At 29.5% G+C, this 26,604-nt stretch overlaps 1 protein-coding gene across 11 annotated transcripts in view; it reads left to right on the top strand.

Moving 5' to 3' along the window:
- Positions 1 to 25,420, top strand: part of NfI (Nuclear factor I) — a 165,867-nt gene extending 140,447 nt beyond the window's left edge. For 6 of the 11 annotated variants that reach the window (XM_089217837.1, XM_089217813.1, XM_089217829.1 and 3 more), the window contains 8 exons: positions 4,632 to 4,760; positions 7,808 to 8,005; positions 8,486 to 8,664; positions 9,876 to 9,896; positions 10,138 to 10,246; positions 13,068 to 13,312; positions 23,271 to 23,556; positions 25,074 to 25,420. In XM_089217837.1, coding sequence (XP_089073963.1) covers positions 4,632 to 4,760; positions 7,808 to 8,005; positions 8,486 to 8,664; positions 9,876 to 9,896; positions 10,138 to 10,246; positions 13,068 to 13,312; positions 23,271 to 23,556; positions 25,074 to 25,228 — 1,322 coding nt within the window. In that variant the 3' untranslated portion in view covers positions 25,229 to 25,420. Of the gene's footprint in view, positions 1 to 4,631; positions 4,761 to 7,807; positions 8,006 to 8,485; positions 8,665 to 9,875; positions 9,897 to 10,137; positions 10,247 to 13,067; positions 13,313 to 23,270; positions 23,561 to 25,073 lie in introns of all 11 variants that reach the window. The other 5 variants (XM_089217825.1, XM_089217815.1, XM_089217809.1 and 2 more) reach the window with 4 other exon arrangements.
- The last annotated feature ends 1,184 nt before the right edge of the window (positions 25,421 to 26,604 follow it).

Below are 26,604 nucleotides of genomic sequence, written 5' to 3'. Positions count from 1 at the left end.
AAAAACATTTAGATTATGAGCCACAACCCCACTACAGTGGTTATTTTCATGACAGATTTTTGTGTAATCTATTTATAGTTATCGTACAATTTATAAACTTATAAGGTTGGACAAATTTTAATTACTAAGGATTTATTCTAAAACCATGATCGAACAGTTTCAATCCAATAAAAATATATTCCTACAATATCTTAAATTATAGGCTTATTATATGCGCTTGCGTGTGTCTAAAAGTTGTAAGTTCTGCTGTGACTTTTAGACACTTAACGTCTAATAACCAGTGGCGTAACTAAGAGGGATCAGAGGGTACGGTCGCACCCGGGCCCGTTCGTATAGGGGCCCAAATAAATAAAAAAAATGTTTCTATTAATTATTAATAAAAATTTAAAACTAACTATATTTTTCTATTATAATATACTATTGAACAAATCATTTTTTTTTATTAATTCAAAATTGTTAGATACGACCTTTTTCGCTGCGGTGGGCGATATGGGTATGAACATTATTATATCAACGTAGACAGAATAAACTCTGGACATAATTATCAAATAACTCGAACACCGTTTTAATGGTATGAACCAAGTAATAAAACGTTTTTCTTCAATATTACCAATTAATATATGTTCAATGAATGAAAATGAACTTAAACATTTAACTACCTCTTTGGTAAACAATTATGAACATGATTTAACAATAGATTTGGTCAACCAAATTATTCAATTTAAACGTTCGTTTGAAAATCAAATTTCAAAATTAAATTCTGTACATGACTTGGCAAAATTTATAATTGTAGACAATTATTTAATAGCGGCAAGTTTTCCAGATTTATGTACAGCTTGTTTTCTTTTTTTGACAATACCAGTGACGGTGGCCACCGCAGAAAGAAGTTTTTCTAAACTCAAAATAATTAAAAACTATCTTCGAAGTACGATGTCTCAAATTCGTCTGTCAAGTTTGGCAATAATATTAATAGAAAAGAAAATTGCGAAAGAAATTAATACATCAGATATTATTTCTACTTTGGCAAATAAGAAGTCCAGAAGAATGTTTTAAGTTTTGAGTTAATTGTTATTTGTTACAACTGCTATAACTGTTTACTAATTTTTTTTGTATGTATATAATATGAAGTATTAAATTAATATCTTTTATTTAAAAAATTTTTTTTTAGTTATTTTAGTAAGGTGATTACACTCCCCCGGATCTTCTTAATATATATACCTGGACGATGGGGGGCCCGTTGAAAATCTCGCTCCCGGGCCCAAATTTTGAAGTTACGCCACTGCTAATAACCTATATGTAATATGTTAATTAAATATAATTGTGCTTAAAAGATGCTCAGAAATTTTAAACGCCATTTAACCTAGTAATTTTCAATTTAAGATTCTTACTTTGTAATCGATTAATTCAGAGCCCATCACGGCACAACGTCGAAAACTTTTGAATCTACGATGTTTTTTTTAAGTTTATGAAATATATATTATTTATCTTTTCGCGTATATTAAAACATTTCGCACAGTAGGCGACTGCATATTATATATACATATCGCCTCCTCATAATAGTGTGTGCAGTGTGTGTGTGTGTGTGTGTGTGTGCATGTGCCTTAAACGCGTGGTCCCTACCCCCTGCCCACCCGCAGCACAGCCCTTGGCGCGTGCGATCGCTGCCACCGCCACTGTAAAGGAAGATCGCCTGTTTCAAAGTCATAAGTCATCCATTGGTATCCGCAACATTTGCTGGCACACAACATTGCCCCTTTTAAGGATTAGACCGAAGAGAGACGGCGCACACACACACACACACATGCTCAGATATATATATATTTAATATTTATCCGTGGGTAAAGGGGTGACGTATCATTTTCCGCGCGCACACACGTGCGACCGAATTGTTCGGATGTAAAACCCGACAATTGTTCGCATTTGGTATATAATAATGTAATAATACGTATAGTAAGTTCATAATATACTCGGTGGCAGGGTATATCTACCGCGAAATATATGACGATCTCCGACGATGCAAAGATGAGAGAGGTATGGAGACTGCGATTCTGAGAGAGAAAGAGAGTGGCCGAGGGTGATGGTGTGGGTGAAAAAAAGGGGTACACCGGGTAAAGACTGGACGAGTTCGCACGGTTTCACGGTTAATTCCTATAATGGTCAAAGTCCACCCCAAGTTCGTCAGTTTTTAGTTCGTCGTCGTCTTCGGGTCATTGCGCGCGCGACTTATACCGTCTTTATACCGCATTCTCGTTTTCCATAAATATAATATAATATATATAATACATCAAATGACCAAATGATTGTACACCGCGATATTGACTACAATGCCGCACTATATTATATATATAAATTGTGTGTGTGTGTTTATATAATATTATTCATAAAATATTATAAAATAATTCGTTCAATTGAAACGAAAACGTTACTCTATTAGATTAGGTAGGTATGTCAAACAATATATACTGTCAAGGTATGTATTTAATAATATGAAAAACAGGAGCATTATTGCCACTATTATATGCCTCATACATAGACGCGGCTGCTATACGATTGCACGCGGTCCTTATCAACGGTACCTTTTTAGATGTACGATTGCGTGTGCTAAATTATTTTTGCTTCTAAGCAACGTTGCCAAATATACAGATTATAGGTGCACGGTAAATATCCGGCTAGGTTCCGATTGTGGCGATCCGTACGTTCTTTATTAGTTTATTACTTATTATTGCCGATACCAGACAAACTTTCCATCACTAAGAAGTAGGTAATTATATTTTAGATCATACTTTTATATTGGATCTTTTATCTTTATAGTAAACCCCCTCGGGAAAATGCGAGTTGGGTCCCGAGATATTTGATCCCTTAAAAAAAACACGAGTTGGGTCCGCGGTAATATTATCAGTGCTGGTCGCACACGCCTTCCGCCGGCACTGAATAAATTGTATATTATTTTAATACGGCGTTTAAATAATTATTATCATTATTGTATAGATGTGGCCTATAACTTTCTAGTAAATAGTAATAATGTAGTATGTACTATAATAATAAGTTTTATGCTTACAACAGTAAAGTTTAACTTAGTAAATGTTTATACAAACCAAAATACTCGTTCAATTTATGACTTATGAATATTATGACTTGAAAAAAAAATTAATAAAATTGTTTACTGAGATAAGTTAATTTTATTTTATATCTTAACATTAATTTTAATTAATTTTAGTTAATTATTTTCATTAACTTGCCCACCTTTGTATAAAATATACCGGGACCCAACTCATATACTCCAAAAAATATACCGGGACCCAACTAATGTACTCCATAAAGTATACCGGGACCCAACTCGTGCTGTTTTTAAAATTTGGGACCTAACTCGAGTTTGTCCATCCCCTCGGCCTCATCTAAAAAAATAAAACATCAGAAAACTTACTTAAGTATTTAGCCATAGTTGAAAATAGATATATAAGGGCTTTATAATTTAAATTATTTTATCACGAGTATAACGATATTTTTATCGAATACTTTTTTATTTATGAGGTAGACTGAGTGTGAATATAAAGTATCTGTTATTTTTTGTAACTATTTGTGCTATTTGTAACTTTTTTTTGCTATTTTTGACTGATTAGTTGTCGTATAACGCACGTTTATAATGTTGTTAGAAAAAAATACAATAACAACATATAATATATGACAAATAACAAATGTTTTTATAATAATAATTATTTTAAATTTTAATAATAAGTTGGCAACGTCGCATCCAATTTTACGCGCAAATCGTACGCTTTTGAATAGTCAAAAGCATGTTCTTTGTTATTCCGGCACCGCTCGCAATCGTACTCCACCGATAGACGCAAATTGTAGGAGAGGTAAGGGGGCTTATCTCCCAAATTTATTAAGGGCCCACAAACTATTAATATCTCAATAATATTGAAACAGTCTAGAATTACCGATGTATCATTATTGCATATAGAAAGGGATATCATTCTTGATAGGAAGTGAAAAAGTTCTCAATATTTTTTCACGAAAAGATAGAATGTTATCCTTCAGCTAAACTACCAAACAATTGTATTTATATATACTTTTATATCATATATATTAAATTAAACATATTATGTATTAAAAATTAATGTATAACATGATGGAAATTTTTATTTAAATATTTAGGGAATAATGCAATAATATAATATATTTACATTATATATAGGTACTTAAAAATATACCATTAAAACTTTGTGTTAAATTTTAAGATACTATAATAATAATTCTGGTTTAACATTAGTACCTGCCCATGGATTTTTTTAATGTATAAATAGTCAGAGCGTAACCCCCTCACCCCAACTGAACCGATTTACGCCTATGGTCCTATATAGGTACTACGTTACACGATATAAACTTAGAAAATCAATACATGGTCTAAACGTATTGAAATAAAATCGCGATTAGAAGTTGTATTGATAAATTTGATACAACTATGTTATAGTTCCAATACAAATACGTTGAATATTTTAATATCACGATTATTATACTTTTAGATAATATTATTTAGGTAGGTATTTTGCATTAATATTACATATTTCAAAGTGTATATCTTTTTGATGTACATATTTTTAAATACAAATATTCATTCTCTTTTACAGCGTCTATAATTCAAAATCCAAACGGTATGCCACCCATGAACATTATCAAAATCGAAAACCCAGGGTATTATTGCAGCAGCTTCACCCCACCAGGCGACCACTCATCCATCATGGCATCTGGCAGTTACAGTGAGTATAAATAAAATAATAATATGATAAAATTATAATGCACTAATTTCCTATTTTTCCGTGAGTATACTCTGGTAGAATTAACAATTTAAAAACATTACTACAATATTACATCCCACTGCACGTAAACTTGAATACCGCGAATAATAACTGTTAGAAGATAGGTATATTCACTGTGGATAAAAGAGAAAGGGTCCACATTTTTCAAGAACCTAATTCACAAAAACGTCCTGTACACTTATTAAGAACATTGTTACGACTAGCAGTGGGTTATGACCCCTCTGAAATTTTTTAATTATACAAAAAATCTTTACCACCATTTCAATACACAGAGTCGATAAATTTTTGGTAATTTTTAATAGATATAAATTAAATTGTTGATTTATTATTAATTATAATTAATTATAACTAATTATACAAAAACTGTAAAGAAAATTATCTAAATTGTTCATTATTGTTTAAATTATTTGCTCGTGTAAAACCATAACCAAAATAAAACTCTGGGTGCGCTACAAACGAATAGTTAGTAATTTTGCAGTTTTTCTTTAATACGTGTTGTACTGAGAAAATTGAAAAGTTAACAGTATTATAAAGTGTACCATATTTTGTTTCTTATGGAAACATGTTCTGCGGAAAAATATTACTAGTAACTGTCATTGTTGAAAAAAACATTTTACGGTATAGTAAACTATATTGGTGCGTAGTATAATAACAATTGTACAAATGTTTAATACACATTATATCTCGCTATATCAATGATAACATTAAACAGGGAAATTATGTGTCTTTGAAAACAGTTTTCCACGCGTCGAAAGGTTCGATTTTCACTGAACATATTATTAAAGAATATGCCCTATTATGTATGTTACTATGTTAGTGTACCTAGCGGCGTGTGTATAAATATTGCTCTCTATCCGGCAAAAGTTCAGTTGCGCGTTTGTCTCACAAAAATTAAACTCGTTGTGTACAATGTGTACATTGTATATATATATATTATATATATAATAATGTACATCGATAATGTATCAACGTAGAATTTAGGAAAATAAACTGTAGGTATATTATATTTCAATGCAATGCGTATAATCCAGTCATCGCGTTTCCTCGTTATTTTCCCACGTCTCAATATATACATAAGCACAATCATATAATAATATATTAGGCGTGTGACACGATAGCTGATGACGTATGTTATCATACGTGGGTATCAATCCGGTGTATAGCGGTTGGATCGTTCGGAGCGGTGGATATCTATATTTGTATAATAATATAAGTATTAAGTGTGTGTGTGTACCGCGGTTAAGTCTGCAGAACGATTTTTATCTCGTGCGACCAATAGGTATAATAGTTATATCGTCTGCGTCCATGTACATAATATACATATATAATAATATAGCGCCGTAGTGTGAAAAAAAAGAAAAAATGTTTCCAAGATGAAGGATAAATGAACGAGTTCTTCGCATTGTTCGCGATTTCCCTTATTAGGTATCCAAATGGACGATTTACGAAAGCCACCATTTATACAATATGTATCATACATATACGTATCTTACATAGTTACATATAAATATATAATATAATATATTTTATTATGTTAAGCGCATTATTCGCATTGCCTTTATATTATCTTGTTCGTAATAAATTAACCACTTGGCTATTAAAACTAGGTGAGTAATAATAATAATATAAATAAATACCATAATATATTATACCATTCAACTTATATTTTACACATGATTTCTACAATTAAGAAAAAAACGCACAAATTAATAGGATACGTTTATAAATTCGTAATCCAGATGAAAAATGCTTTTTAATAATAGTAGCCTATAGTATCTAATAAAATGTGAAAAATTCCTGAAATATTTGAAGCATTTTTATCACTACATTACAAAAGTACCATACATACCCTCACAATTTACACACACCATTTGCGTAACCTTTAACTAAGGGGGATGGGGAGGGGGCTCTGCTAAAACTTGCCCCCCCCCCCAATAATATCCCTTATTAATTTTAAATAATACACGTAAAATTGTACTTTCAATTTTGTCACTTGGAAAAAAAGAAATTAATATTTTAAAAACTCTAAAAGTTTTCAAGTAAAATAAATAAGAGATAAAGATTGTCTTTGATAAAATATATATTTTTAGAAAGGGATTGTTGAGTTTAAAGTTATGCTTGGGGGCTATAGCCCCCTCCCCAGAATTTTAACCCTAGTTGAGTCACTGATAAGCACATTCCAAATTCTTACTTTACAGAATATACAGGGTGTAACAGTACTATTTGACAAATATAGTAATATATGTAATGGAAATTTGTTGAATAGTCCTGTTACATCTTATATATAATATATGTGTGCCGCACTGTAGTATACTGCAAAATGTACTAAGAGCTAATTTAAAAATAAAATGAAATATAATGAATAACGTATAGTTATATAGTTGTTGGTTTATGCAATTATGTCATTATGTTGTTTCCGATAGGATAGGTGACGTCCAGTTGTTTATCCCATGCGTTTTATTAACGTTAAATAGAAAGCGATTGTTTTAATTAAAATTGTTATAATTCATTTACAACACTTTATACATTTATTGAAACGGTAAAGCCACAAATCGCGACTTTCCGCTATTGGGTCTGCATGTCACTGTCGCCTATATATTATGTGTAGTGACCGGTAATGGAAATAGTATGTTCCCATATCGAACATGACAGTAAACGTTGTGTGCGATGTTAAATTAGAAAGTCGCGTATGCACTCAGGCCGTAGAGTGAATGAATCAATATATTAGGAATAGAGATTATCACTTTAAACAATAGATATAAGTATATTATAATAAGTGTTTAATAATAAGCTATTAAGGCTGTATTTTAGTTTCATTGAAAACGTTACAGATTGACTTAAAAACTTGTAAGCATACTTTGTATTTTGTAGGTACCTATATACCTACCACTGTAATACGTCTCAATACGAGTAGTATTACACGGAAAACTTTCGCAACGTGTTTATCTTCATGCATAAAATCGATTATTAAAATTGTTTTTCCTTAGGCCCGATGTCGATTCAGAGGACACAGAGCCCGTTAAACGAGCCCAGAATTAAACGAATGCGGAGAATGAGCTCTGCCGAAGATACCGAAATTGATTTGGGCGGCCAGAGAGATAAATCCAGTTCAGAGATCACATACTACGGCCAGAGTCCAGCATCCCTATCTAGTCAAACCAGTTGGCACTCGGACATTGACCATGGTATATTTTTATACATACTTGTTAATTTTAATAGAAAGCGTATCAGCATTCTATAGTAAACACGCATTAATTGATGGATTGCTGTGCCCTGCAATGGTAAATGTTTTAATATCAACACATATTATTTTTGTGTAAGTGTTTATCATCATTGAAGATATCCTCGCACTAATCAAATTCAGACAAAAAAAAAAACACAATGGTATCAATTGTACAGTATTAAAATAATTGTGTGTCACTGCAGGTGGTACTTAATTGAAAAAAAATTCAACTAGCTTTTTTTTTTATCGAGACAAGTTAATACTTTACTCAATCTTAAACTTTTAGGGTTAAATATATTCTTTTTCAACTATTTGCTTATTATAGCTTAACGGCTTAACGACTTAACGCTGACTCAACTTCACCAATTCGAGTTAATTTTTCATTTATTTGCCTACATTTGAATATCATATTATATTTATAATATCACATGAACTTACATAGGTATTCCTGGCCAACACTCAGGAAGCATAGCGTCCTTGGCATCCGCTAACTATTACGGTTCGGCGACATCGGGACCCGAACAACATAGTCCGGCCAAGTACCCGGAGAACGGGCACGATACGCTTTCGGACTTTGTCACATTTGTGTGTCAAGAAGCGGAGAGCTCTCAAGGCGCACAGGTATGTAATGTCGATGCATGTAAAATAAATAATATGTACTTACGATCATTATATATTGTGTAAATATTGTACTTCAAAATATTAAATTTTTATACACATATTCCATTCAATGCCCGATTTTCAACATCATATTCGACAATACCAAAACATTAAACAAACATATATTATATCCTTAATAATGGCTGATGATAAAATATTAAATATTCAAGTTCACAATACTCGTCAATAAATAGAAACCTTGCTATTTTTCCTTTTATATTTATTTTGTAAACTGTAATCTAACTTTGTTATTATAATTCATGTACTAAATACGCCGTATCAATCGAATATGTATGAGATAATTAGATATTATCAATATAATTTTAATGCTTTTTTTGTCTACAGCAAACTATAAGAAACATCCAATTTAATGGCATCCATTTCTTATAAAATATTGTTGAAAAAATCACATTGAAATATTATATTGATCTCCCATAAAGATAATTAAGGTTCTATGAAACTTTTGAAATAGTCTGAATTATAGTAATATTTAAAATTTATATTAAAACAATTTTAGGTCTTCTAATCTTTTTAGATTCTTATCTAGGTATATCTAGAGTGATGTACTAAGTCCAAGAAATTGTTGGTATATTCGGATGGTTGTAACTTGTAAGTTTAAAGATAAACATTTTTCTTCACACATACCTGTGTATTATTTATACTGATTTTTTTTTTCTGAAAAAGGAATATTATCATACTGGTTTAATTCATTTATTTGAATTATTCTTCCGCCCCGTTTTGCTATTGTTGCATTTCATGTGTATAATATGTTTTATAAACATTTGACAGTACATATTAAATCAGTGAAACATGAGATTTGTTTACTATTAGCAAATCGAATTTGTGATGACAATGACGATAATGATAAATACCTATTTGAAATTAAATGTCACGTTCATAAATAAGTCCAATACTAGTTAATTTTCCAATGGTTGTTATACCTCAGAATTTAAATATTATATTGGTCAATAAAATATATACCTAATAATATATTAAACTTGTTAAATAATATAATACATGTTTGTTTTTATTTCCCCTCATGTAATTGTTAAATCTATCGCCATTAGTCATGTATAATATTATGTACATAATATAGCAAGTGTATATTTTATTGATTTCATCTAATAACTATTATTAATTACCGTTTACTGTTTTTTTTATGCCCCACGTAGGGATGGGCCTATGGAAATCAGGTTTTACATTAATTTATACATATTTATATATTAATATATATATTATACAGTAAAAATATTTTAACATTTTAATATTAGGTTAACACTCGGTTATTATGCCATCTCCGACATCGGTGTCGGAAAATATTAGAATTGTATAATATACATATAGAATTTATTAAATTATGTACTGTCTACAATTATATAATATTTCCAATGATGTGTACTAATTCACAATATTTTTTTCTCTATTGCATCGTAGGCGGGACCTACAAGGAGTCCAAAAATGGCCCAATATTATCCGAGCACAATGCTACCACCACCTCCTCCACCGCCCATGGCGCGGCCAGTAGCCATCATTCGATCTACAGGTAAGTTTTTACTCGATTAAATAACTTATACTAAACTTTGTAAACTTGTACTTAACTTTGTTCTAAAATAATTTTAATATAATATTTTATAATATTATAATTTAGTTACTTAAGATCTAAGTAATATAAGGATCTACCAATGTCCAAATAGTACTTGGTCAAGTAATATGTATTATGTATTCTTGAGCTATCGATCAATCAATCGTGGATATGAAAACCACGAACAGCGCGATGTATAACTGTTGGAAAATACAGAATTAGTTCCAAAGTCAAAATAAAGTGTACGAATTGGTTCATCAAAAATTACTTGTACAGTAAATTATGATCATACAACTGTTCGTATTGGTCCCCATACCAATACGGATTTACTTAAAAGGACGCTACACCCGCATACGTTGTCTCCGTCTTACAAGTGCGTAACATAGCAAATTTTATGCTCAGCAGATCACGTTTACCTCCGTTAGTTTAAAATTTAGACTAAATTGACCTCTTACAAAAATAAAAGGAAACATTATTATCGAGGGCATGACGTAAGCCTTTTTATTATATTTTAATTTTAAAGTGAGTTATGTGTATTTTAAAATTTTAAATTGTTTGTATATCTTAAAATACACATAACTCACTTTAAAATTAAAATATAATAAAAAGACCTACGTCATGCCCTCGATAATAATGTTCCCTTTAATTTTTGTAAGAGGTCAATTTACTCTAAATTTTAAACTAACGGAGCTAAACGTGATCTTCTGACCATAACATTTGCTATGTTACGCACTTGTAAGACGGAGACAACATATGCGGGTGTAGCGTCCTCTTAAAAATATACCTAATTAAATTAATGATCTGATGACTGCGATTTTCCACAAAAATTTAGGTGACATTTCATTTATTTCAAGATTAAGTACATATTGTTGTGAATTATGACGGAAAACTCATTTCAGTTTTACTCCACCCAAACAAATATTTATTTTATTATTTGAAAAAAGATCTAATTTGGAACACATCTTAACCAAAAAAGCACACATAAAATAAATTAAATAGAATTTAATTGGTGAACAAAAAATAAATTAAAAAATGAATGATTGTCAAATTTACAATTTACAATTTGTAAAATCTGGATGTTGTAAATGTTCCTACCGTTAATCTATACCGATTTTTTTTTTATTATTGTTAATTATTTTAATTGACTTCGTCTTGTTTTATATTGCGTGAGGGTAGACGTCAGAATGTTAAGCTACTATTGCGTAGGTACCTATTTAATTTACCATATTTTATGATTACTAGATATGCTATAACTTATAGCTCACATTGATTTATATCTGTATTGACAAGCTACACAAACGAGTTAGTGGTTAACGTTTAATATCAATACAGCGTATGTAGTGCAGCCTCTAATACCTATTGACTACCTGGGAACTGATTCAGATATTAGAAACCCACTTTATAGGGCAACCCGCACCCGAAAATTGCGTAATACCATTGAGTTTATGTTATATCCCCCCCAATGATAATTCATAGATATTTAATAATAATTTTTTTAAATAAAAATATTTAATAATTATTTTTTTAAATAAAAATATTTAATAATAATTCATATCATTCTTATATCGTTCTCGAAGAAATTACACGAGGGATGTGGTTGACAATAATTTTGCAGCAATTAAATATGTAATGCATTTAATTTCTGTCTGAAACTTATAAGCATAGACTAGTGGTGTTTCAAAGGTTACCCGAAATCTAGCACTCGGCAATCGATTCCGTAGGACATGGCACATTGCCACCATACCGCACACTACGACGAACACGTTTATATTGTACACCATGGCTATATAGGCCTTTTTAAGCTTCCTATTTTTCTTACCTTCGAGCACCGTACTCGATCGATAAGGCGCAATATTATACAATAATAATAATATATGCACAGCATTTAACACGAGTACAATATGTGTATATTGTATTCTGTGTTATTTGTTATCACCAAATATTATGTTTTTTGATAAACTCTTGTTTTTAATAGAATTGTTTTTTTTTTTAAATAAATATTATACATTTTTCTATTCTTCTATATTCCTCTTACTAGTTAAAATAATAATTTGAAGTTACAATTACACAGCATTTTTTGATTTAGGTTTCAGAATCTCGCAAAATGTTTGTGCACTATTCATCTAAACTTAACATACCTACTTATAAATATTTAACTTAATGCGGTATCGTCGTTCTAAATAAGATTTATAAAAAATTTTATCTTCAGAAAAGTATACTGATTCGAAATATGGAATTAAAAATGAAGATCTTCAAGTAAAACAGTTCAAAAATGTTAACGATAAATAAAATGTTGTGTTTCAGTGACTTAAAATATTGTAAAAACAAAATTTTGAAACCATATAAAAAATTACTTATCGGTCATAAAATAATCAATATATGTTTAATAATTAATAATATTATATCCGAGAGTCTTCATTGTCTATATTTGCATTCGGTAGATGTGAACGGTGATAATATATATTTTATTTTCGATAACATATTATTTGGATTATTTAGGTTTTTATTCTACCTTAAAGTAAAAAATATACTTTTTATTTTTATTTTCAATTTCTTTTTTACATTGGTTAATAAAAATAAAACAAATTAGGTACATAAATTTTCAAATATTTACTAATAGATTATTAGGTATACGTTCTTTTGAAGACCGAAGTTACCTGATAGTCGGTATAATAGATAGAGAATAGATAATATTGATCGATGTGTATACAAAAATATTACTCAAGTCATTAGAATATGAATAAATTGTACTTATTTTTTATTAATAATATTGACGTTGCAGGTGAGCTGACCATTGCTCCGTCCAACTCGCCGCCGACTTCCAACACACCGCCGATGGGCGGCGGAGGCGGCGGTGACGGATCGCCCGGTGGCGGAAGAGATTCCGATCAAAGTCCGCCGCCGATGAGCGGTCAACTATCAGAGTCACAGCTGTCCGGCGGCGGTCGAAGTGTGGTAACCGGCGGTAGCCCGTTTGCCGTGTCCGCTAACCGCGATTACCATTTCTCGCACATACAACACGGCCAGGTACCGTATACGTTCAACTTGCCAGCTCACGATTACAACCCGTCGAATTATTAACGTTTTTTATTTTTTCTTACCATTTTTTTTTCTATTTGTTTGTTTGTTTGTTTGTTTGTTTTTTTCGTCCGTTTGTTTTCACTCAATAACAACAATATTTTTTATAAAAATATGACTTAACACATCACCTCTCCCACCCCATGCCTGCGACGTATATATTATTTCCGTACACATAATATAGGTTTTGGTACTCTTTTATTGCCAGGTGGCATGAACAATCACTAAACATTTGACCAATCATAAGTGAGCTAATTTTAGTCATAGTTTGGTGGCCCATAACTGGTCTATTAAATCGCATTGAATTATTAATACATTTTTATGCAATCCGGCATATATGCATGTAGCATTTCGAGTTTTATTCGTTATCATTTCCATGCCAAGCTATGTTTTTTATTCGTCCTGTATTCGTATTTACTATCGTTAACGATTATTACTTATTATTTTTTTTATTATTATTAGGTACCATTGTCGGAAATCTGGTATATGAGTATACCGTGGTAGATATGTCTGCTCAGGTTATAACTATATATGCCACAGCGCATTACAATAGGAACGGCTATACCGCATACTTTGAACGGAGTACAATATTTCTTCTTCTCGGATTTAATAATTTAAGTAGTTTTTGAACTTTTTTCGCACTCGGATCCGACACGTACGATCCAACATTTGACCCGTTAACGATAATATAAATGCACAAAGACATACCTATTATATTATTAGATGCTTATCGTGCATGTAATATATACGTTGCGTAACCATCAATATAATAATATATTAAACAGACGCCACCCGAAAAATTACACCCCGTTTGTCCGTTCAAGCTTTGCTTAGCCGTCAGTGTTTTCGTGTTTTATAGTTTGTTGTTGTTATTGTTGTTGTTTTTTTTTATCGTTTTTTATTTGTTGTAACCGCACACGGTCCCGAATACCGTCTGCTTATATATATATATATATAAAACATACCTACGTCTGTAAAGATCTTGTTTTTATATTAATTATAATATCCAACAATACATATTATTTTACATCCGTTCGCTATTTCACTATGTGTTGATAATAACATGTAACCAGCGCATTCGCCATCCTATATATTATTCTGTTATAATACAAATAATAATAATTACGATGCAAAACTTACGAGCGGTACATTGTTTTCAATTTTTGATTGTTTTTTTTTTTAAATTATAAATAAATATTTTTTTTTGTGTATAACATTTATTTTTGTTTAATCGTCGTTAGAATAAACAATTTTGGTACCTATTACAACCACCTGTATAAATATAATAAAAACATGTATAACTATATACTTATATTGCTGTAAAACGCTGGGAACGTCATATTATACAAGTGGATAACGTGGTTCATCAAATGCTAAAATGTGCCATTCTATTAGGTTTTAATAATAATATTATAACGATGTTTGTTAAAGTCAATCCATAACTGTAAATGCGTGTGTACATAAAATACTAAAGTGCAATAAATAAATATCCACGGTAGAGAGATGCAGTTATTAAATTAGGTTCAATACTTTTACGTAGTACCTATGTATACATTACGTAAGATCATGTGTTATTATTATTTTAATCAATTATTATTATTATTATTATTGTAATATATTTTATAAGTTATAATTATACAGTTATGATTATTGTCATTACATTGTTAGTTGTGTGTTCGTGTGAGTATAACCTAATGTATAGATGACATTGTGAATATGTTTATATTAATATATTATTTAGATTGTCGATCTTCACTTATGTTATAATATATGTATATATAAAATTATTATTATATTATTAAATTTACATCTGTAGCAATTACATAGGTAAAGAACAAAAATAAACAACGATAAAATGTTTTATATGTTTTGAAATCAAACACTTATCAAATATGCATTTCGTCGTACGAATAAATAATAATATATAGATAGTAAGAACTGATCATTACAACTTCCAGATTATTTATTCACTTCATTCGTGTAAATTATTTGTGTATATATATACATATAAAAAATAAATTCGCAAGCATTTGATAATATTCAGTCAATAATAATATATCATACCTTGACAATTTTAAATAATTATTTCAAACGTGAAAACGGTTTTTATTCTTATTTTGAAGAAATTATTTTTGTATACATTTTCGCAGTTTCTCCGCAGTAATTTATTATATGTTTAGTCAGTTTAAGAACATAAAAAAATCTTTAAATGTTTTGCGTAACGATAATATAATATTTAAACCCTACGAAATAAATGTTGTTATTTATTCTTTAAATTTGAATTTTTATTTACAAATGTAAACTAAAATTTATTTTCCAACTAAGAAAAAAATGCCTCTCGCGGAATAATTTTTGTCAATATTGTAGTTTTAAATGGTGTTATTTTTAATTTTTAATACATTTTATTATTCGTTACAAGTTACGACATTTAAAAAATAAACGTTTCACAACAGTGAAATCCTCTTCTATAATATTATCGTGTTTTCTCGTTCGTTCGATTTATTTTACAAATTAATTCCATTGAAAACATTTAAATACGAAAGATATTAAAAAGAAAAAAAAATGAATATCTTGCAAACGTGAACCAGAAATTCCAGTTTATTAAAATAATATGATTATAATATACACCGCGGCCGCGTAGGTATACAAAGACATCGTACGTATTTTTCTCATTTATGACTTGGAATATTGATCAAGTGATATTTCTCATACCTACAATGACGCGTAAATATATTTAAACCCATACCAAATGATTTGATGCTCGACTGCAGTTCAATATTAATCTCGACACCGATTTAAAATAAAATCGCACCGTCTGAAATTGCATATATTTAGTATAATTGAATAATATAATTGATTACAATCGTTTTATACGGTAAAAATACGCGAGGAAACAATAATCAAATACTTATAGCAGATAACTCAAATTACTCGAGAAAAAAATATCAAAAAATTACATTTAAAGTTTGAGGTGTTATGGTTTTCGTTTTGTTCGAAACGTGTTCGTGTCGCGTTGTACTTAGATATGGCCGACCTCAGTATTATGCATTGTCATATATTATTATGATGTATGTATATACGGTGGAAAATGAAGAGCCAGAGCAAACCTCGTGGGCGTTTTCAGCAATAATTTTTATTCATCTTTTACGTGCCAAGGACGGCGTTCCGTCGGTAGTAGGTCGCGCTTGGAGAATTGCATTCGTGCGATAATATTATATATCTACGTTATATTTTATAAAAAACTATACATATTATGCTATATAACTAGGGACGATAATATAACTATGATACTTTATAAATTAAAGATTACAAATAATGATTTATAGTCAAATTTTTTATTTCATAATATTATGCGTTGTGCAAAATAATCTTTGAAGAAACCAATATATAATCTGTAAATATATATTTATGAAATACAATATCGAATAAAATCCATAAATAAATCAAGTTCGACATATATAGCGTACTATATATTATTTATTGTATTGTTATTTAAAGTAGACCGAGATGACCAAAAATACAGCGTTAAATTTCCGGTTTCATATCAAAACCTATACGTACTTGAAATATTTTAATTTAGATAGGTATATTATATTATTGTAATATTTGCAGTATATATTTACAATGTTGGTATCTACATCGTATAAAATATCGCAAACCAAACTTAGTGTAATATTATCGTTTCATATTCTGTAGACTAGACTATGCCATCCACATATTATATAGGTACATAATTCAATAATTGTGTTGTCATAATATCAATTTACTATTGGTTCTTGTATCGCGCATACAATCAAACACCACAACACCACCCACTCAATCAGCCAGCATGATTATATTGTAACAGTTGAATTACTTAATTTTTCCTTTATTATTTTTATATTTTACTATTTAACGGCATCCGGCAATTTAATAATGAATAATAATTAAATGTACATATTGCTATTATTATATAATATATATACTTACTTATTAGAAGAGACCTATAAAGTTGAACGATTGACTATTTTTATTATTATTTCAGTAATATGTATACCTAATATTATTTAGAAAACATATTATAATATAATTATAATAGGTACCTATTATGTTTTGTTATTGTTTCTGTTTGTTAATAGATGTTTCTGTTACGTAATAATTCATTTGTTTTACGCACTGTAATTGTATAATATAAATATTTATCGATTAATTTAAAGCTAAGAAAATAAACCGTTTTAGTGATAATACATACATAATAATTATATTTTATGATAATATACTATATTATTGTTTTAAAGAAAATTAACTGCATAAGTATATTTATATATTATATAGATATAGTGTAATTGTATAATAGTGCGTTCTTATTGTTTTATTATGCTAGTAAGTTTTTGTTTAATTTTTTATATAGGTATACTATATTGTATCACATATTATACTATTATTATTTTGTAAAACCAATAAGTTTTCAACTACCAAAGTATATATATATATATAATATATATACTATTTCTTTTTGTATAACTATGTGTAGTAGTGAATAGAATCTGTTTTGTGATATTGAAACTCCTTTTATTGTACATAAACATACATATATACGAATGAAAAAATGTCGTGTTTTATTGCCTCATCTATGACTAAAAGTCGGTAATACTGATTTACTAAAATTTAATTTACAACAATTATTATATATCACCTCTACAATATTATGTGATGGATAATAAATATCTTCCCGTTATCGGAGACAATATTATTATACAATTTTACTCACACGTATGTACGTTGTATTGCGTTCGTGGCGTCGACATCTCTCTCTCCTGTTTCATTGCGTGCCAAGGATATGTGTTTAAGTCTCTCCATGTCGGCACTAGCCGAAGCTGTGCCAAGAAGTCACCTAGATATAAAAATACATAATTTAATAATGTTCGATTTGTTTTTTTCATTGTCACAAATATTTGTTAAAAGCGGGACTTAATGTAAATGTCGTAATTATTATCCAATATAACCGTTGCTCTACCAGTTTGTTTTTGTGTCATTTCAGTGTTCATGTGTGTGCGTTTGTTGTTAATCAATAATAATTATATATGCATACTCGCCCTAAGTTGAAGCATAACTGAAAATAATGATTTTTATTTATTTTAACATTGTGATATTAACGACGTGTGAACAATACTATAGATTAACACTATAATAATTAGGGTTAGGACGATTTTGACCAAAAATATTCTTTACCCTTAAAACAAAAGAAATATAACATAATAAAGAAAGTTACAAAATATTATTTTAATAATTATTATTCATTGAAAATAGAAAATAATATAATTTTAATAATACCCTATTTTAAAAATACTTTTTATTTTTAATACTGTTGTAGGTACTTATATTATTTTTTAATCATAAAAAGTTTTTAAAAATATTCATCGACATCTTAATTAAACAATACAAAAAACAGGCATTTTATAATATTTACAAATAACTTTCCGTACCGAATTAGATAATAAAAAATAAAGCATTTATTACTAAAAATTTCTAAAAATACAAAATACAATTTAATACAGGTTACTGATTCTATGTCATAGGTACTATATTGATAATAATTTGAAAAAATTATAATATCTGAAAAGTGGCCGATTAAAGAAAAAAAACATGTAAAAGTCATAAACTATATTACAGATTGTATATTTTCTTTTCTAATAAAAAAAAGAAAAAAAAGTCATAAACGTCACAATTCTTATATGCCAAAGTATATCTTACATCTCATATGACATGTATACTGATGGTATATGATCACATGGGTATTATTTTGGTCACAGAGCTGGTCACTGGAAAAGGTATATAATATATATTAGTATTCATCATGTGCAGTACGCACACTGTTTGCGTTTGGCTGGATCACCAAGTATCATTGATCTTTTAGGGCAGGGGTCAAGATCCTTTTCGTGGGAGAGAACCATTCTTTTTAAATAGTTACTAAACCATGATGTCCAGAGAGCTGCACAGAGTGTTTTGTTCCTGTGCCTTTTTTTTCTTTTCTCTATAGCGTGGTTATAGTATTTTGCTATATTTCTAAAATAAAATTTGTATTTTACGGTTCTCGATAAATTGATTGATTTTTCAAATGGATTACATGTTAAAGAGCCGCAGATTCCTGACCCCTGCTCTTTAGGGTTAATACTGATCTGGGTGAGAAATCCGAAAACATCGATGCGTCTGTGTGTAGTACAAATACCCGACTCATCGTCAGTCGGACTGATTTTAATAACGACTCGTATAGGAACCAATATATAATAATATGGTTCATTGATTTCAAAATGAATGCGTGCATAAATGATTAAATAATTTCATCTTGTTTGGTACACATATCATCGATTATAGGCCATAATAATATCGAAAAAATAAAAGCGAAGTTTATATAATTACGAAATCATAAATAGCGAAAAATATTATTTTAATAAGTACAAGCATAAAAATATAATATAAAAAAATATTCACAAAATCATAGTTACATTTGTAGAGTTATTACGTAAAGTTGTAAGCGATACCTTTTAAATAATTAATATTGTCGTTAGTACCTATTGTAAGATAAGGTTAAATTACGTATTTTTTCTGAACAATTTTTATATTTCTTTTTTTGATGTTTTTTGGCACCAGCAATGATCTGTTCCTGTTTAATGTCCTCTAAATGTTGCTGATATTTTGACACATCGATAAATGTCCATACTGTTGGATGATATGCACCTTAAATAGTTAATATTACATTATAAATTGTATTGAATTAAAATATAAATTTAATAAAATATTTTTTTAAATATATTTTAAAAAACTAACCAATTAATGAACTGAAACCTCTATGCATTGTTAGTCCTTGGCAATAAAGTACTTGCCGATTCGTAACAATTCCATAAACTAATTGAATACTTTGGTAATCTACGACCTTTTCTTCGACCCATTGGGCGGCCTATCCAGGTGTCTTCAAAGTATAGTCAATAAGTGGTTGTAAAATGTTTTCGTTATCTGTGTAATATAGTGAGTTTATTAATTCTTCAAACGCATCTATCACATGATTTTCTGGTACATATGCTAATGCTAATAAGAGCCGTATCTGTGATGAAAATGTCAAATCTGATATATATTTTTGGGCCATATATTGAATTTGTTGTATTTTACGCCAAATACATTGGGAAAAATGGAAATGGCATCCTTTTTGTTTTACATTTGGAAATACTTCGTTAAATGCATTAATTGATGCCATTTCAAAATCTGACATAATTAATTTTGGTGATAAAGTTTATTTAATTTTTTTTTAATTGATTAAAGAGGTGTAGGTATTACCTACATATGTTTTTTGTGATTTGTTTGGTAATAAAGCGTAAACAGTAGGAATCAACGAATTGGTTGTCAATACATGTATTATATAAATTTGAGTGAAGAGTGTCGGAGTGCACTTAAATGTACCATCAACGAACCCGTAATTACATTTTTCCATTAATTCTAGATTTTCTTTAGTAAAAAATATTAAAATACGTTAATCTGATATGGACCGCTATCGTACTGCATGAATTGCCTTCCATCCTTAGTTAAAGTATACTTTTCAGGTATTTGAAGGTTAAAAAGTGACTGAGGATTCGGCGGTGCACAATCATTACGTTGGCGTACTCTTCTTAACGTGTGTTTTAAATTAGATACCTATTTCGGGTAATGCACCTGATATCACTGGATTTAATTGTGATGAAGCGATTATTTGTTGAGGGTTATCTTGTGACGATAGTGCTTGGGATTTCATTCTCTCAACTTCTTTTTTTACTTCTAATTTGCATATATCTGGAACGAAATTTAATTTAAAATATACAATTCAAATAGAATATAAGGAATAAAATATAATAAGCACAGCACTTTGTCAACGATCGTCACGTTGTCGAACGTCGCTTAAAACTATATGATGTCTATAATATAGTTTAGGTATACGGTTACACTATTTACGATAAAAGCGATAACGGATATTAGATTGAGTCACAATAATAATGACAGACTAATAAAGATTATATTATTATTTATAGTTTTTCCTTATTCTCTGTTTAATATTTACTATAAAAACGAGAGTTTTCCTTTAAACATTCGATATATTATTTAGTTTCGTTATTTTTTTTTTCGCTATTTTTTATCGCTTTTTTGGCCGGTTACCGTATCATCTATACTATATAGTCTTAAATCGCCTACGATTGTCAATACCGTAAATACATAAAAAATAAAATTGTTTCCAGTCACCAGATTATGTGATCTCAATGTATTTATCCTTTTTAGACTTTATTTCACAGATTACGTTAAGAAAAATAACTTTATAATATATAGTATTTACGAAAAAGCAACTGCAGTTTTGTGGCTATTTCCTTAGAGAAATCGTGAACAAATGGTCGACTGAAAATCGGTCTCATGACCTATATATTTTCGTCTTTTTAAGAAAACGTGATACTCGTATTTGTTGTCTCCGTCTTACATGTGCGTAACATGGCCAAAACTGTTTTGCACGGGAAAGAACTTAGAAGTCTACAGTTATAACTAAGAAACCAATTGTACACCATGAAAAAAGGAGAATTTTAACCATGTCACAGCGTTTTTATTTTTTCGATAACACCAATATATCAAAAACCATTGAAGTTTGGAAAACTTAAAAGATTCAGATTTTTAAAAGTATTATAACTTTTTTCTTATTAAAGATATCAAACAAATAAAAACGCTACGACACAGAAAATATTATCATCTGTATTGTGTTAACTTTTGTTGATTCTACTAATAGTATACTGACAGAGTGGTTCTATCCCGCGCTACACAGTCTTGCAATGTTACGCACTTGTAAGACGGAGACAACACATGCGGGTATCACGTCCTCTTAACAAGGCGTTTTTGAACCAATCATTTGGTAATCACCTATTATCGTCTCTGACGTGAGATCGATTCGGCTGTAAATCATACTTTTTTTACTTCTTTCGAGATAATTGCATTCTTTTGAAACAGGTACCTGCAAACAATTGATTAATTAATCATGTAGAATACATGCAGTATAAAATGGTCCACTTAAATGTGTTCATCTACGGTCTTAGTCGAATTTAGAAATAATTAATAAACGATCGTGACTATATCATTTTTGGTATTTCTGAATCATCCCAAATCAACTTGAAATATAACGGTACCATAAAATTATTTTCGCCAAACGTTTCAGATTTATTTTATTACCATAAGTTCATTAATACTACCTATTCGATTCGTAGGTGTCAAATAAATAATAATAAAAAAAAATACCTTATAACATTACCGGTGACGCTTTGTGTGCATTTTTTGTTGTTCGTAGACTTTAACGATCGTGCCTGCAATTTAACCTATATGACACTGTGTGTACTGTGTAGTGTACTAGTGTGCGCAATATGCATAACATTAATAACCTAACTATATGGGGTTGAGAAGTTGTTGTATTTTTCAAAAGTACACGTAATCACATAAATTAGAGTTATTTACATTATAAATTACAATGTATTTATTTAGGTGCCTAATTGTTTAATTTATAAAATTAGATAATATAAACATGGTATACAACATATTGATTAAATAGTATATATAGGTACAGTCTAGTACTCAAACGAGTTATTGATGGGAAAAAAGTCGAAAATCGACTTTTGTAAGTATAATTGCATTTCAAATATTATCAAAGAAATAGAATACGTTTAAAATTAAAACCCATCTCATCGCAGTTAAATGAAAATAATCAAAAAAATATCCCAACGACTTTCCAGCCCAATATCGATTAACACATTAAACATCAATATAACCACATTGCGATGTATGACATCTTCTATTATTTTATGACTACTGTTATTATCACTGTTATTCTATACACGTACATATGTTGTGTGTGTGTGTTTGTATTACACAACAGCTGTTCAGCTATTCGAACATCGGCACCGTGAACACTGTGACCGGAGTGATAAGTCCCACCAACCTGAGCCTGTTGTCCAACCCTGGCGGTAGTCCGTCGTCGTCTTCAGGTGGTGGCAATGGAGGCGGCAGTAGGTCTCGCGGTCACTCACAGACAACGTTACCGCGGTGGAATACGCAGTGCTCGGCTGGGCCGCCATTTATCACGCTCGATGAGGACTACATGATGACACCACTGATGTCCGGCAATGGTGGACAAGGCAACGGCGGCACACTGATCGACGACGGCAAGTATTATTCACTCGTATAATTTGTCGATATTTAGAAGGCTGTGACCCGTGTACTAAAAAGGCAGACATTCACTATGCGTACCTAGTTAAAAAGTTATTTTTTTATAATTTTAATTTTTTTTTAAATTATAGTGTTCATTGTAATAACTTGGCTTTTTCCAGTTAAATTGAAAATTGATCCGTTAAATTTAATTCATGTAAATATATTATATATTTGTATCGGTAAATAATGGCATATTAGTTAATACCGATAAAAATTATATATATATTTAATCTCTTTATATACCCACAATGATTTTTAATACCAATAAACAATTTAATATTCTTTGGTTTAATATGTCTATGTAATCATAAACTACAACTATAGGAACCTTCTCTCACTCTGTCTGATATAAGTTTCTAAGGTGGCGACCGACTTTTGTTCGGTTCAGTCAAATCATATCCATCGGTTAATATGTTTTCATTGACTTTTGTCATAAAATTCCGTTTCAAGCGATCTACTGTAGACGAGTTAATCTTGGCAAAATACAGTCCATAGGCCGTTGCTTGAATAGTCAAGTTAACTACAGCCATTTCCGCCTGAGAATTATTTGGCCAGAGAATGTATGTGCAGTATTATGCTTATGCTAGTATGTGCAATAAGACATATCATTTTACAAGAACATAGGGTGATTTTTGAAAGTAATGTTTGTGAGTTATGACTATTTTAAAATAAAAATATAAAATACAATACAATTAACCAAATGAAAATAGTTAAAAAAAAAAAATCATAATTAGTTTAGTTAGGTAGTAAATTTTACTAGGTACTGACGTAGAAATAAAATCGTGACATTTATATTAGACTCCAACATGTGATTACCTGTTGTCAAATTATGTCTTTAAAATATATAAGCTGATTAAAATACGCGGAAATTTCCCATCCTCTTATGCACGTATGATTAAACGAAATATAATTCTATACATACATACACGCGCACGCAGACACACTTTTTTTAGGGTTTTAACTTTGAAGTTTGAACCCTTATCTCTCCGTCTAGAGTCTGAATCACTGTTTATGTAGATATAATATGGCAACTTCTTCACGTTCCGGTAACATATAACATGATTGGGAGGATCGTAATATCTACATTATATTATGACGTATAAATCTTAGTTCGCGTTTTAACCGATTAAATATAATATATATATACTGCTTACCGCATACAAAAATATTTAAAATGTATTATTGAAATTAATATTGGTTATTGCGCGACAAATAAGATAGGTATGTCAGCTGCAATCGTCGTGATACCGATACGCATACTTTAGTTTAAATGGCGTCCGGCTTTCGCCTATCATCACAATTAAAGAGATATCACGATATCATAGTATAACATTTAGAATGCAAATAATGATAACAATTTCAAGTGGCAATAGGCGAAAACCGGCGGACATGTTTGCGCGAACTCGGCTGTCAATTAGAATATTGCTGATATACATATCTCATTTGTCATGGATTTTTGTACGTTTTACAGACAGATACTTTAACAGTGTAGTCCACCAGACGGACGGCATGGATAGGATGGACACAAGCGAATCTCAACACATCCAATCGTCGAATTCAGGTGGTCGGAACACCCCAAACTCGGTTGACGGACAACAAGACAACATAAGCAAATCGCAGACGTAGCCAATACATTTTTGGAATTCAAATATTCGTATTACATAATTTAGGCAATTCATTCTAGTTAATTAAATTATCATTATTATTATTATTATTATTATTTTAATTATTAATATTATTACTATTATTATGAACATTTCATACGTGTAAAATAAATATATTTTATTACAATTTAAATAAATTTAAATCAAAACAAAACCGAATTATCAACTTTATTGTTAATCTACTTAGTAAATAAGGATAATTTATAAAATAAAGTGTATTGCTTAATTGTTTTTATAAGTCACGAACACAGTCATATTAAATCCATTGTTTTTTAACTAGGCTATATGAAGTTTATTTTATTTCGACAGTTATAAACTCGTCTAATATATCTATACCAAAATAGTAGGTATACTCGTGGGTTAAAAATTTAGAAATGTATATGAATATTGTAATTGCTTGGAGTTAAAGTATAATTTTTGTCATTAATATGGATAATAAGGTGCCAGATAAAATGGTTTAAATCTTTTATTTTTTATTTAAAAAATTAATATTGACAAAAAAACTTAAACTTCTAACACAATGTATTTACAGCGCATTGATATACTTGATATATCTCACTAACGTAAATTCAACATACCAAATATGGACGTAACGTAATGTTTTTATATCTAAAAAAACAAAATATTTGCGATCAAAATGTATTTGATATTGTTGACTTACATTATTATAGCACGAGATATTCAATAGGCTTGTAGATCCTATACGTCGGCTACAGGTCTGTAAATTATGTTTTATTATCAATCATGTTGTATTACCCACATAGCAATTGTCAATCTATACTATTGTATAAATATTTGAAATTCATTGGATTTTAAATATTTTAAATTAAAGATTTAAACAAAATTGTATGTAAATTGTAATTCTTTATATTTTACTCAAAGTAATTTGATAATGGTTAATAATGATTCAATATGCAATATTTTATATATTATTATATTTTAAAATTCAATAATTATTCAATATATTTAGATAATTATTTAATAAATATTTATTTCTCATTGTTTACTCAATACTTTCATTCAATATTTAATTGTAAATTTTTCGTAAATGAAATTTAAAAAAAAATGTCAATGATATAATTATTGAGATTAAATAAAAATTTAAAGGAAGAATTAATTAACCATTTATTAAACTTAGATTATAGAGTATTAAATATTAAATAATATTTTGGAAAACTCATCTTTTATTCTTCTTTGATAATTAACATTAAACATTTTAATTTATAATTATATTGCGTACTACATTTCAATGGTTATGTTTATGCATAACACCCGAATATTTTCAAAGAAATCCAAGAATTTGCAATAATAATGATATTTATTTATTCTTTTGAACTT

The sequence above is a fragment of the Diuraphis noxia genome, unplaced genomic scaffold (genome assembly GCF_037042655.1).
Source record: "Diuraphis noxia isolate RWA-SAM2 unplaced genomic scaffold, SU_Dnox_SAM2 contig0001, whole genome shotgun sequence".
Lineage (NCBI taxonomy): Eukaryota > Metazoa > Arthropoda > Insecta > Hemiptera > Aphididae > Diuraphis > Diuraphis noxia.
This window is presented reverse-complemented; position numbering and strand designations above follow the sequence as displayed.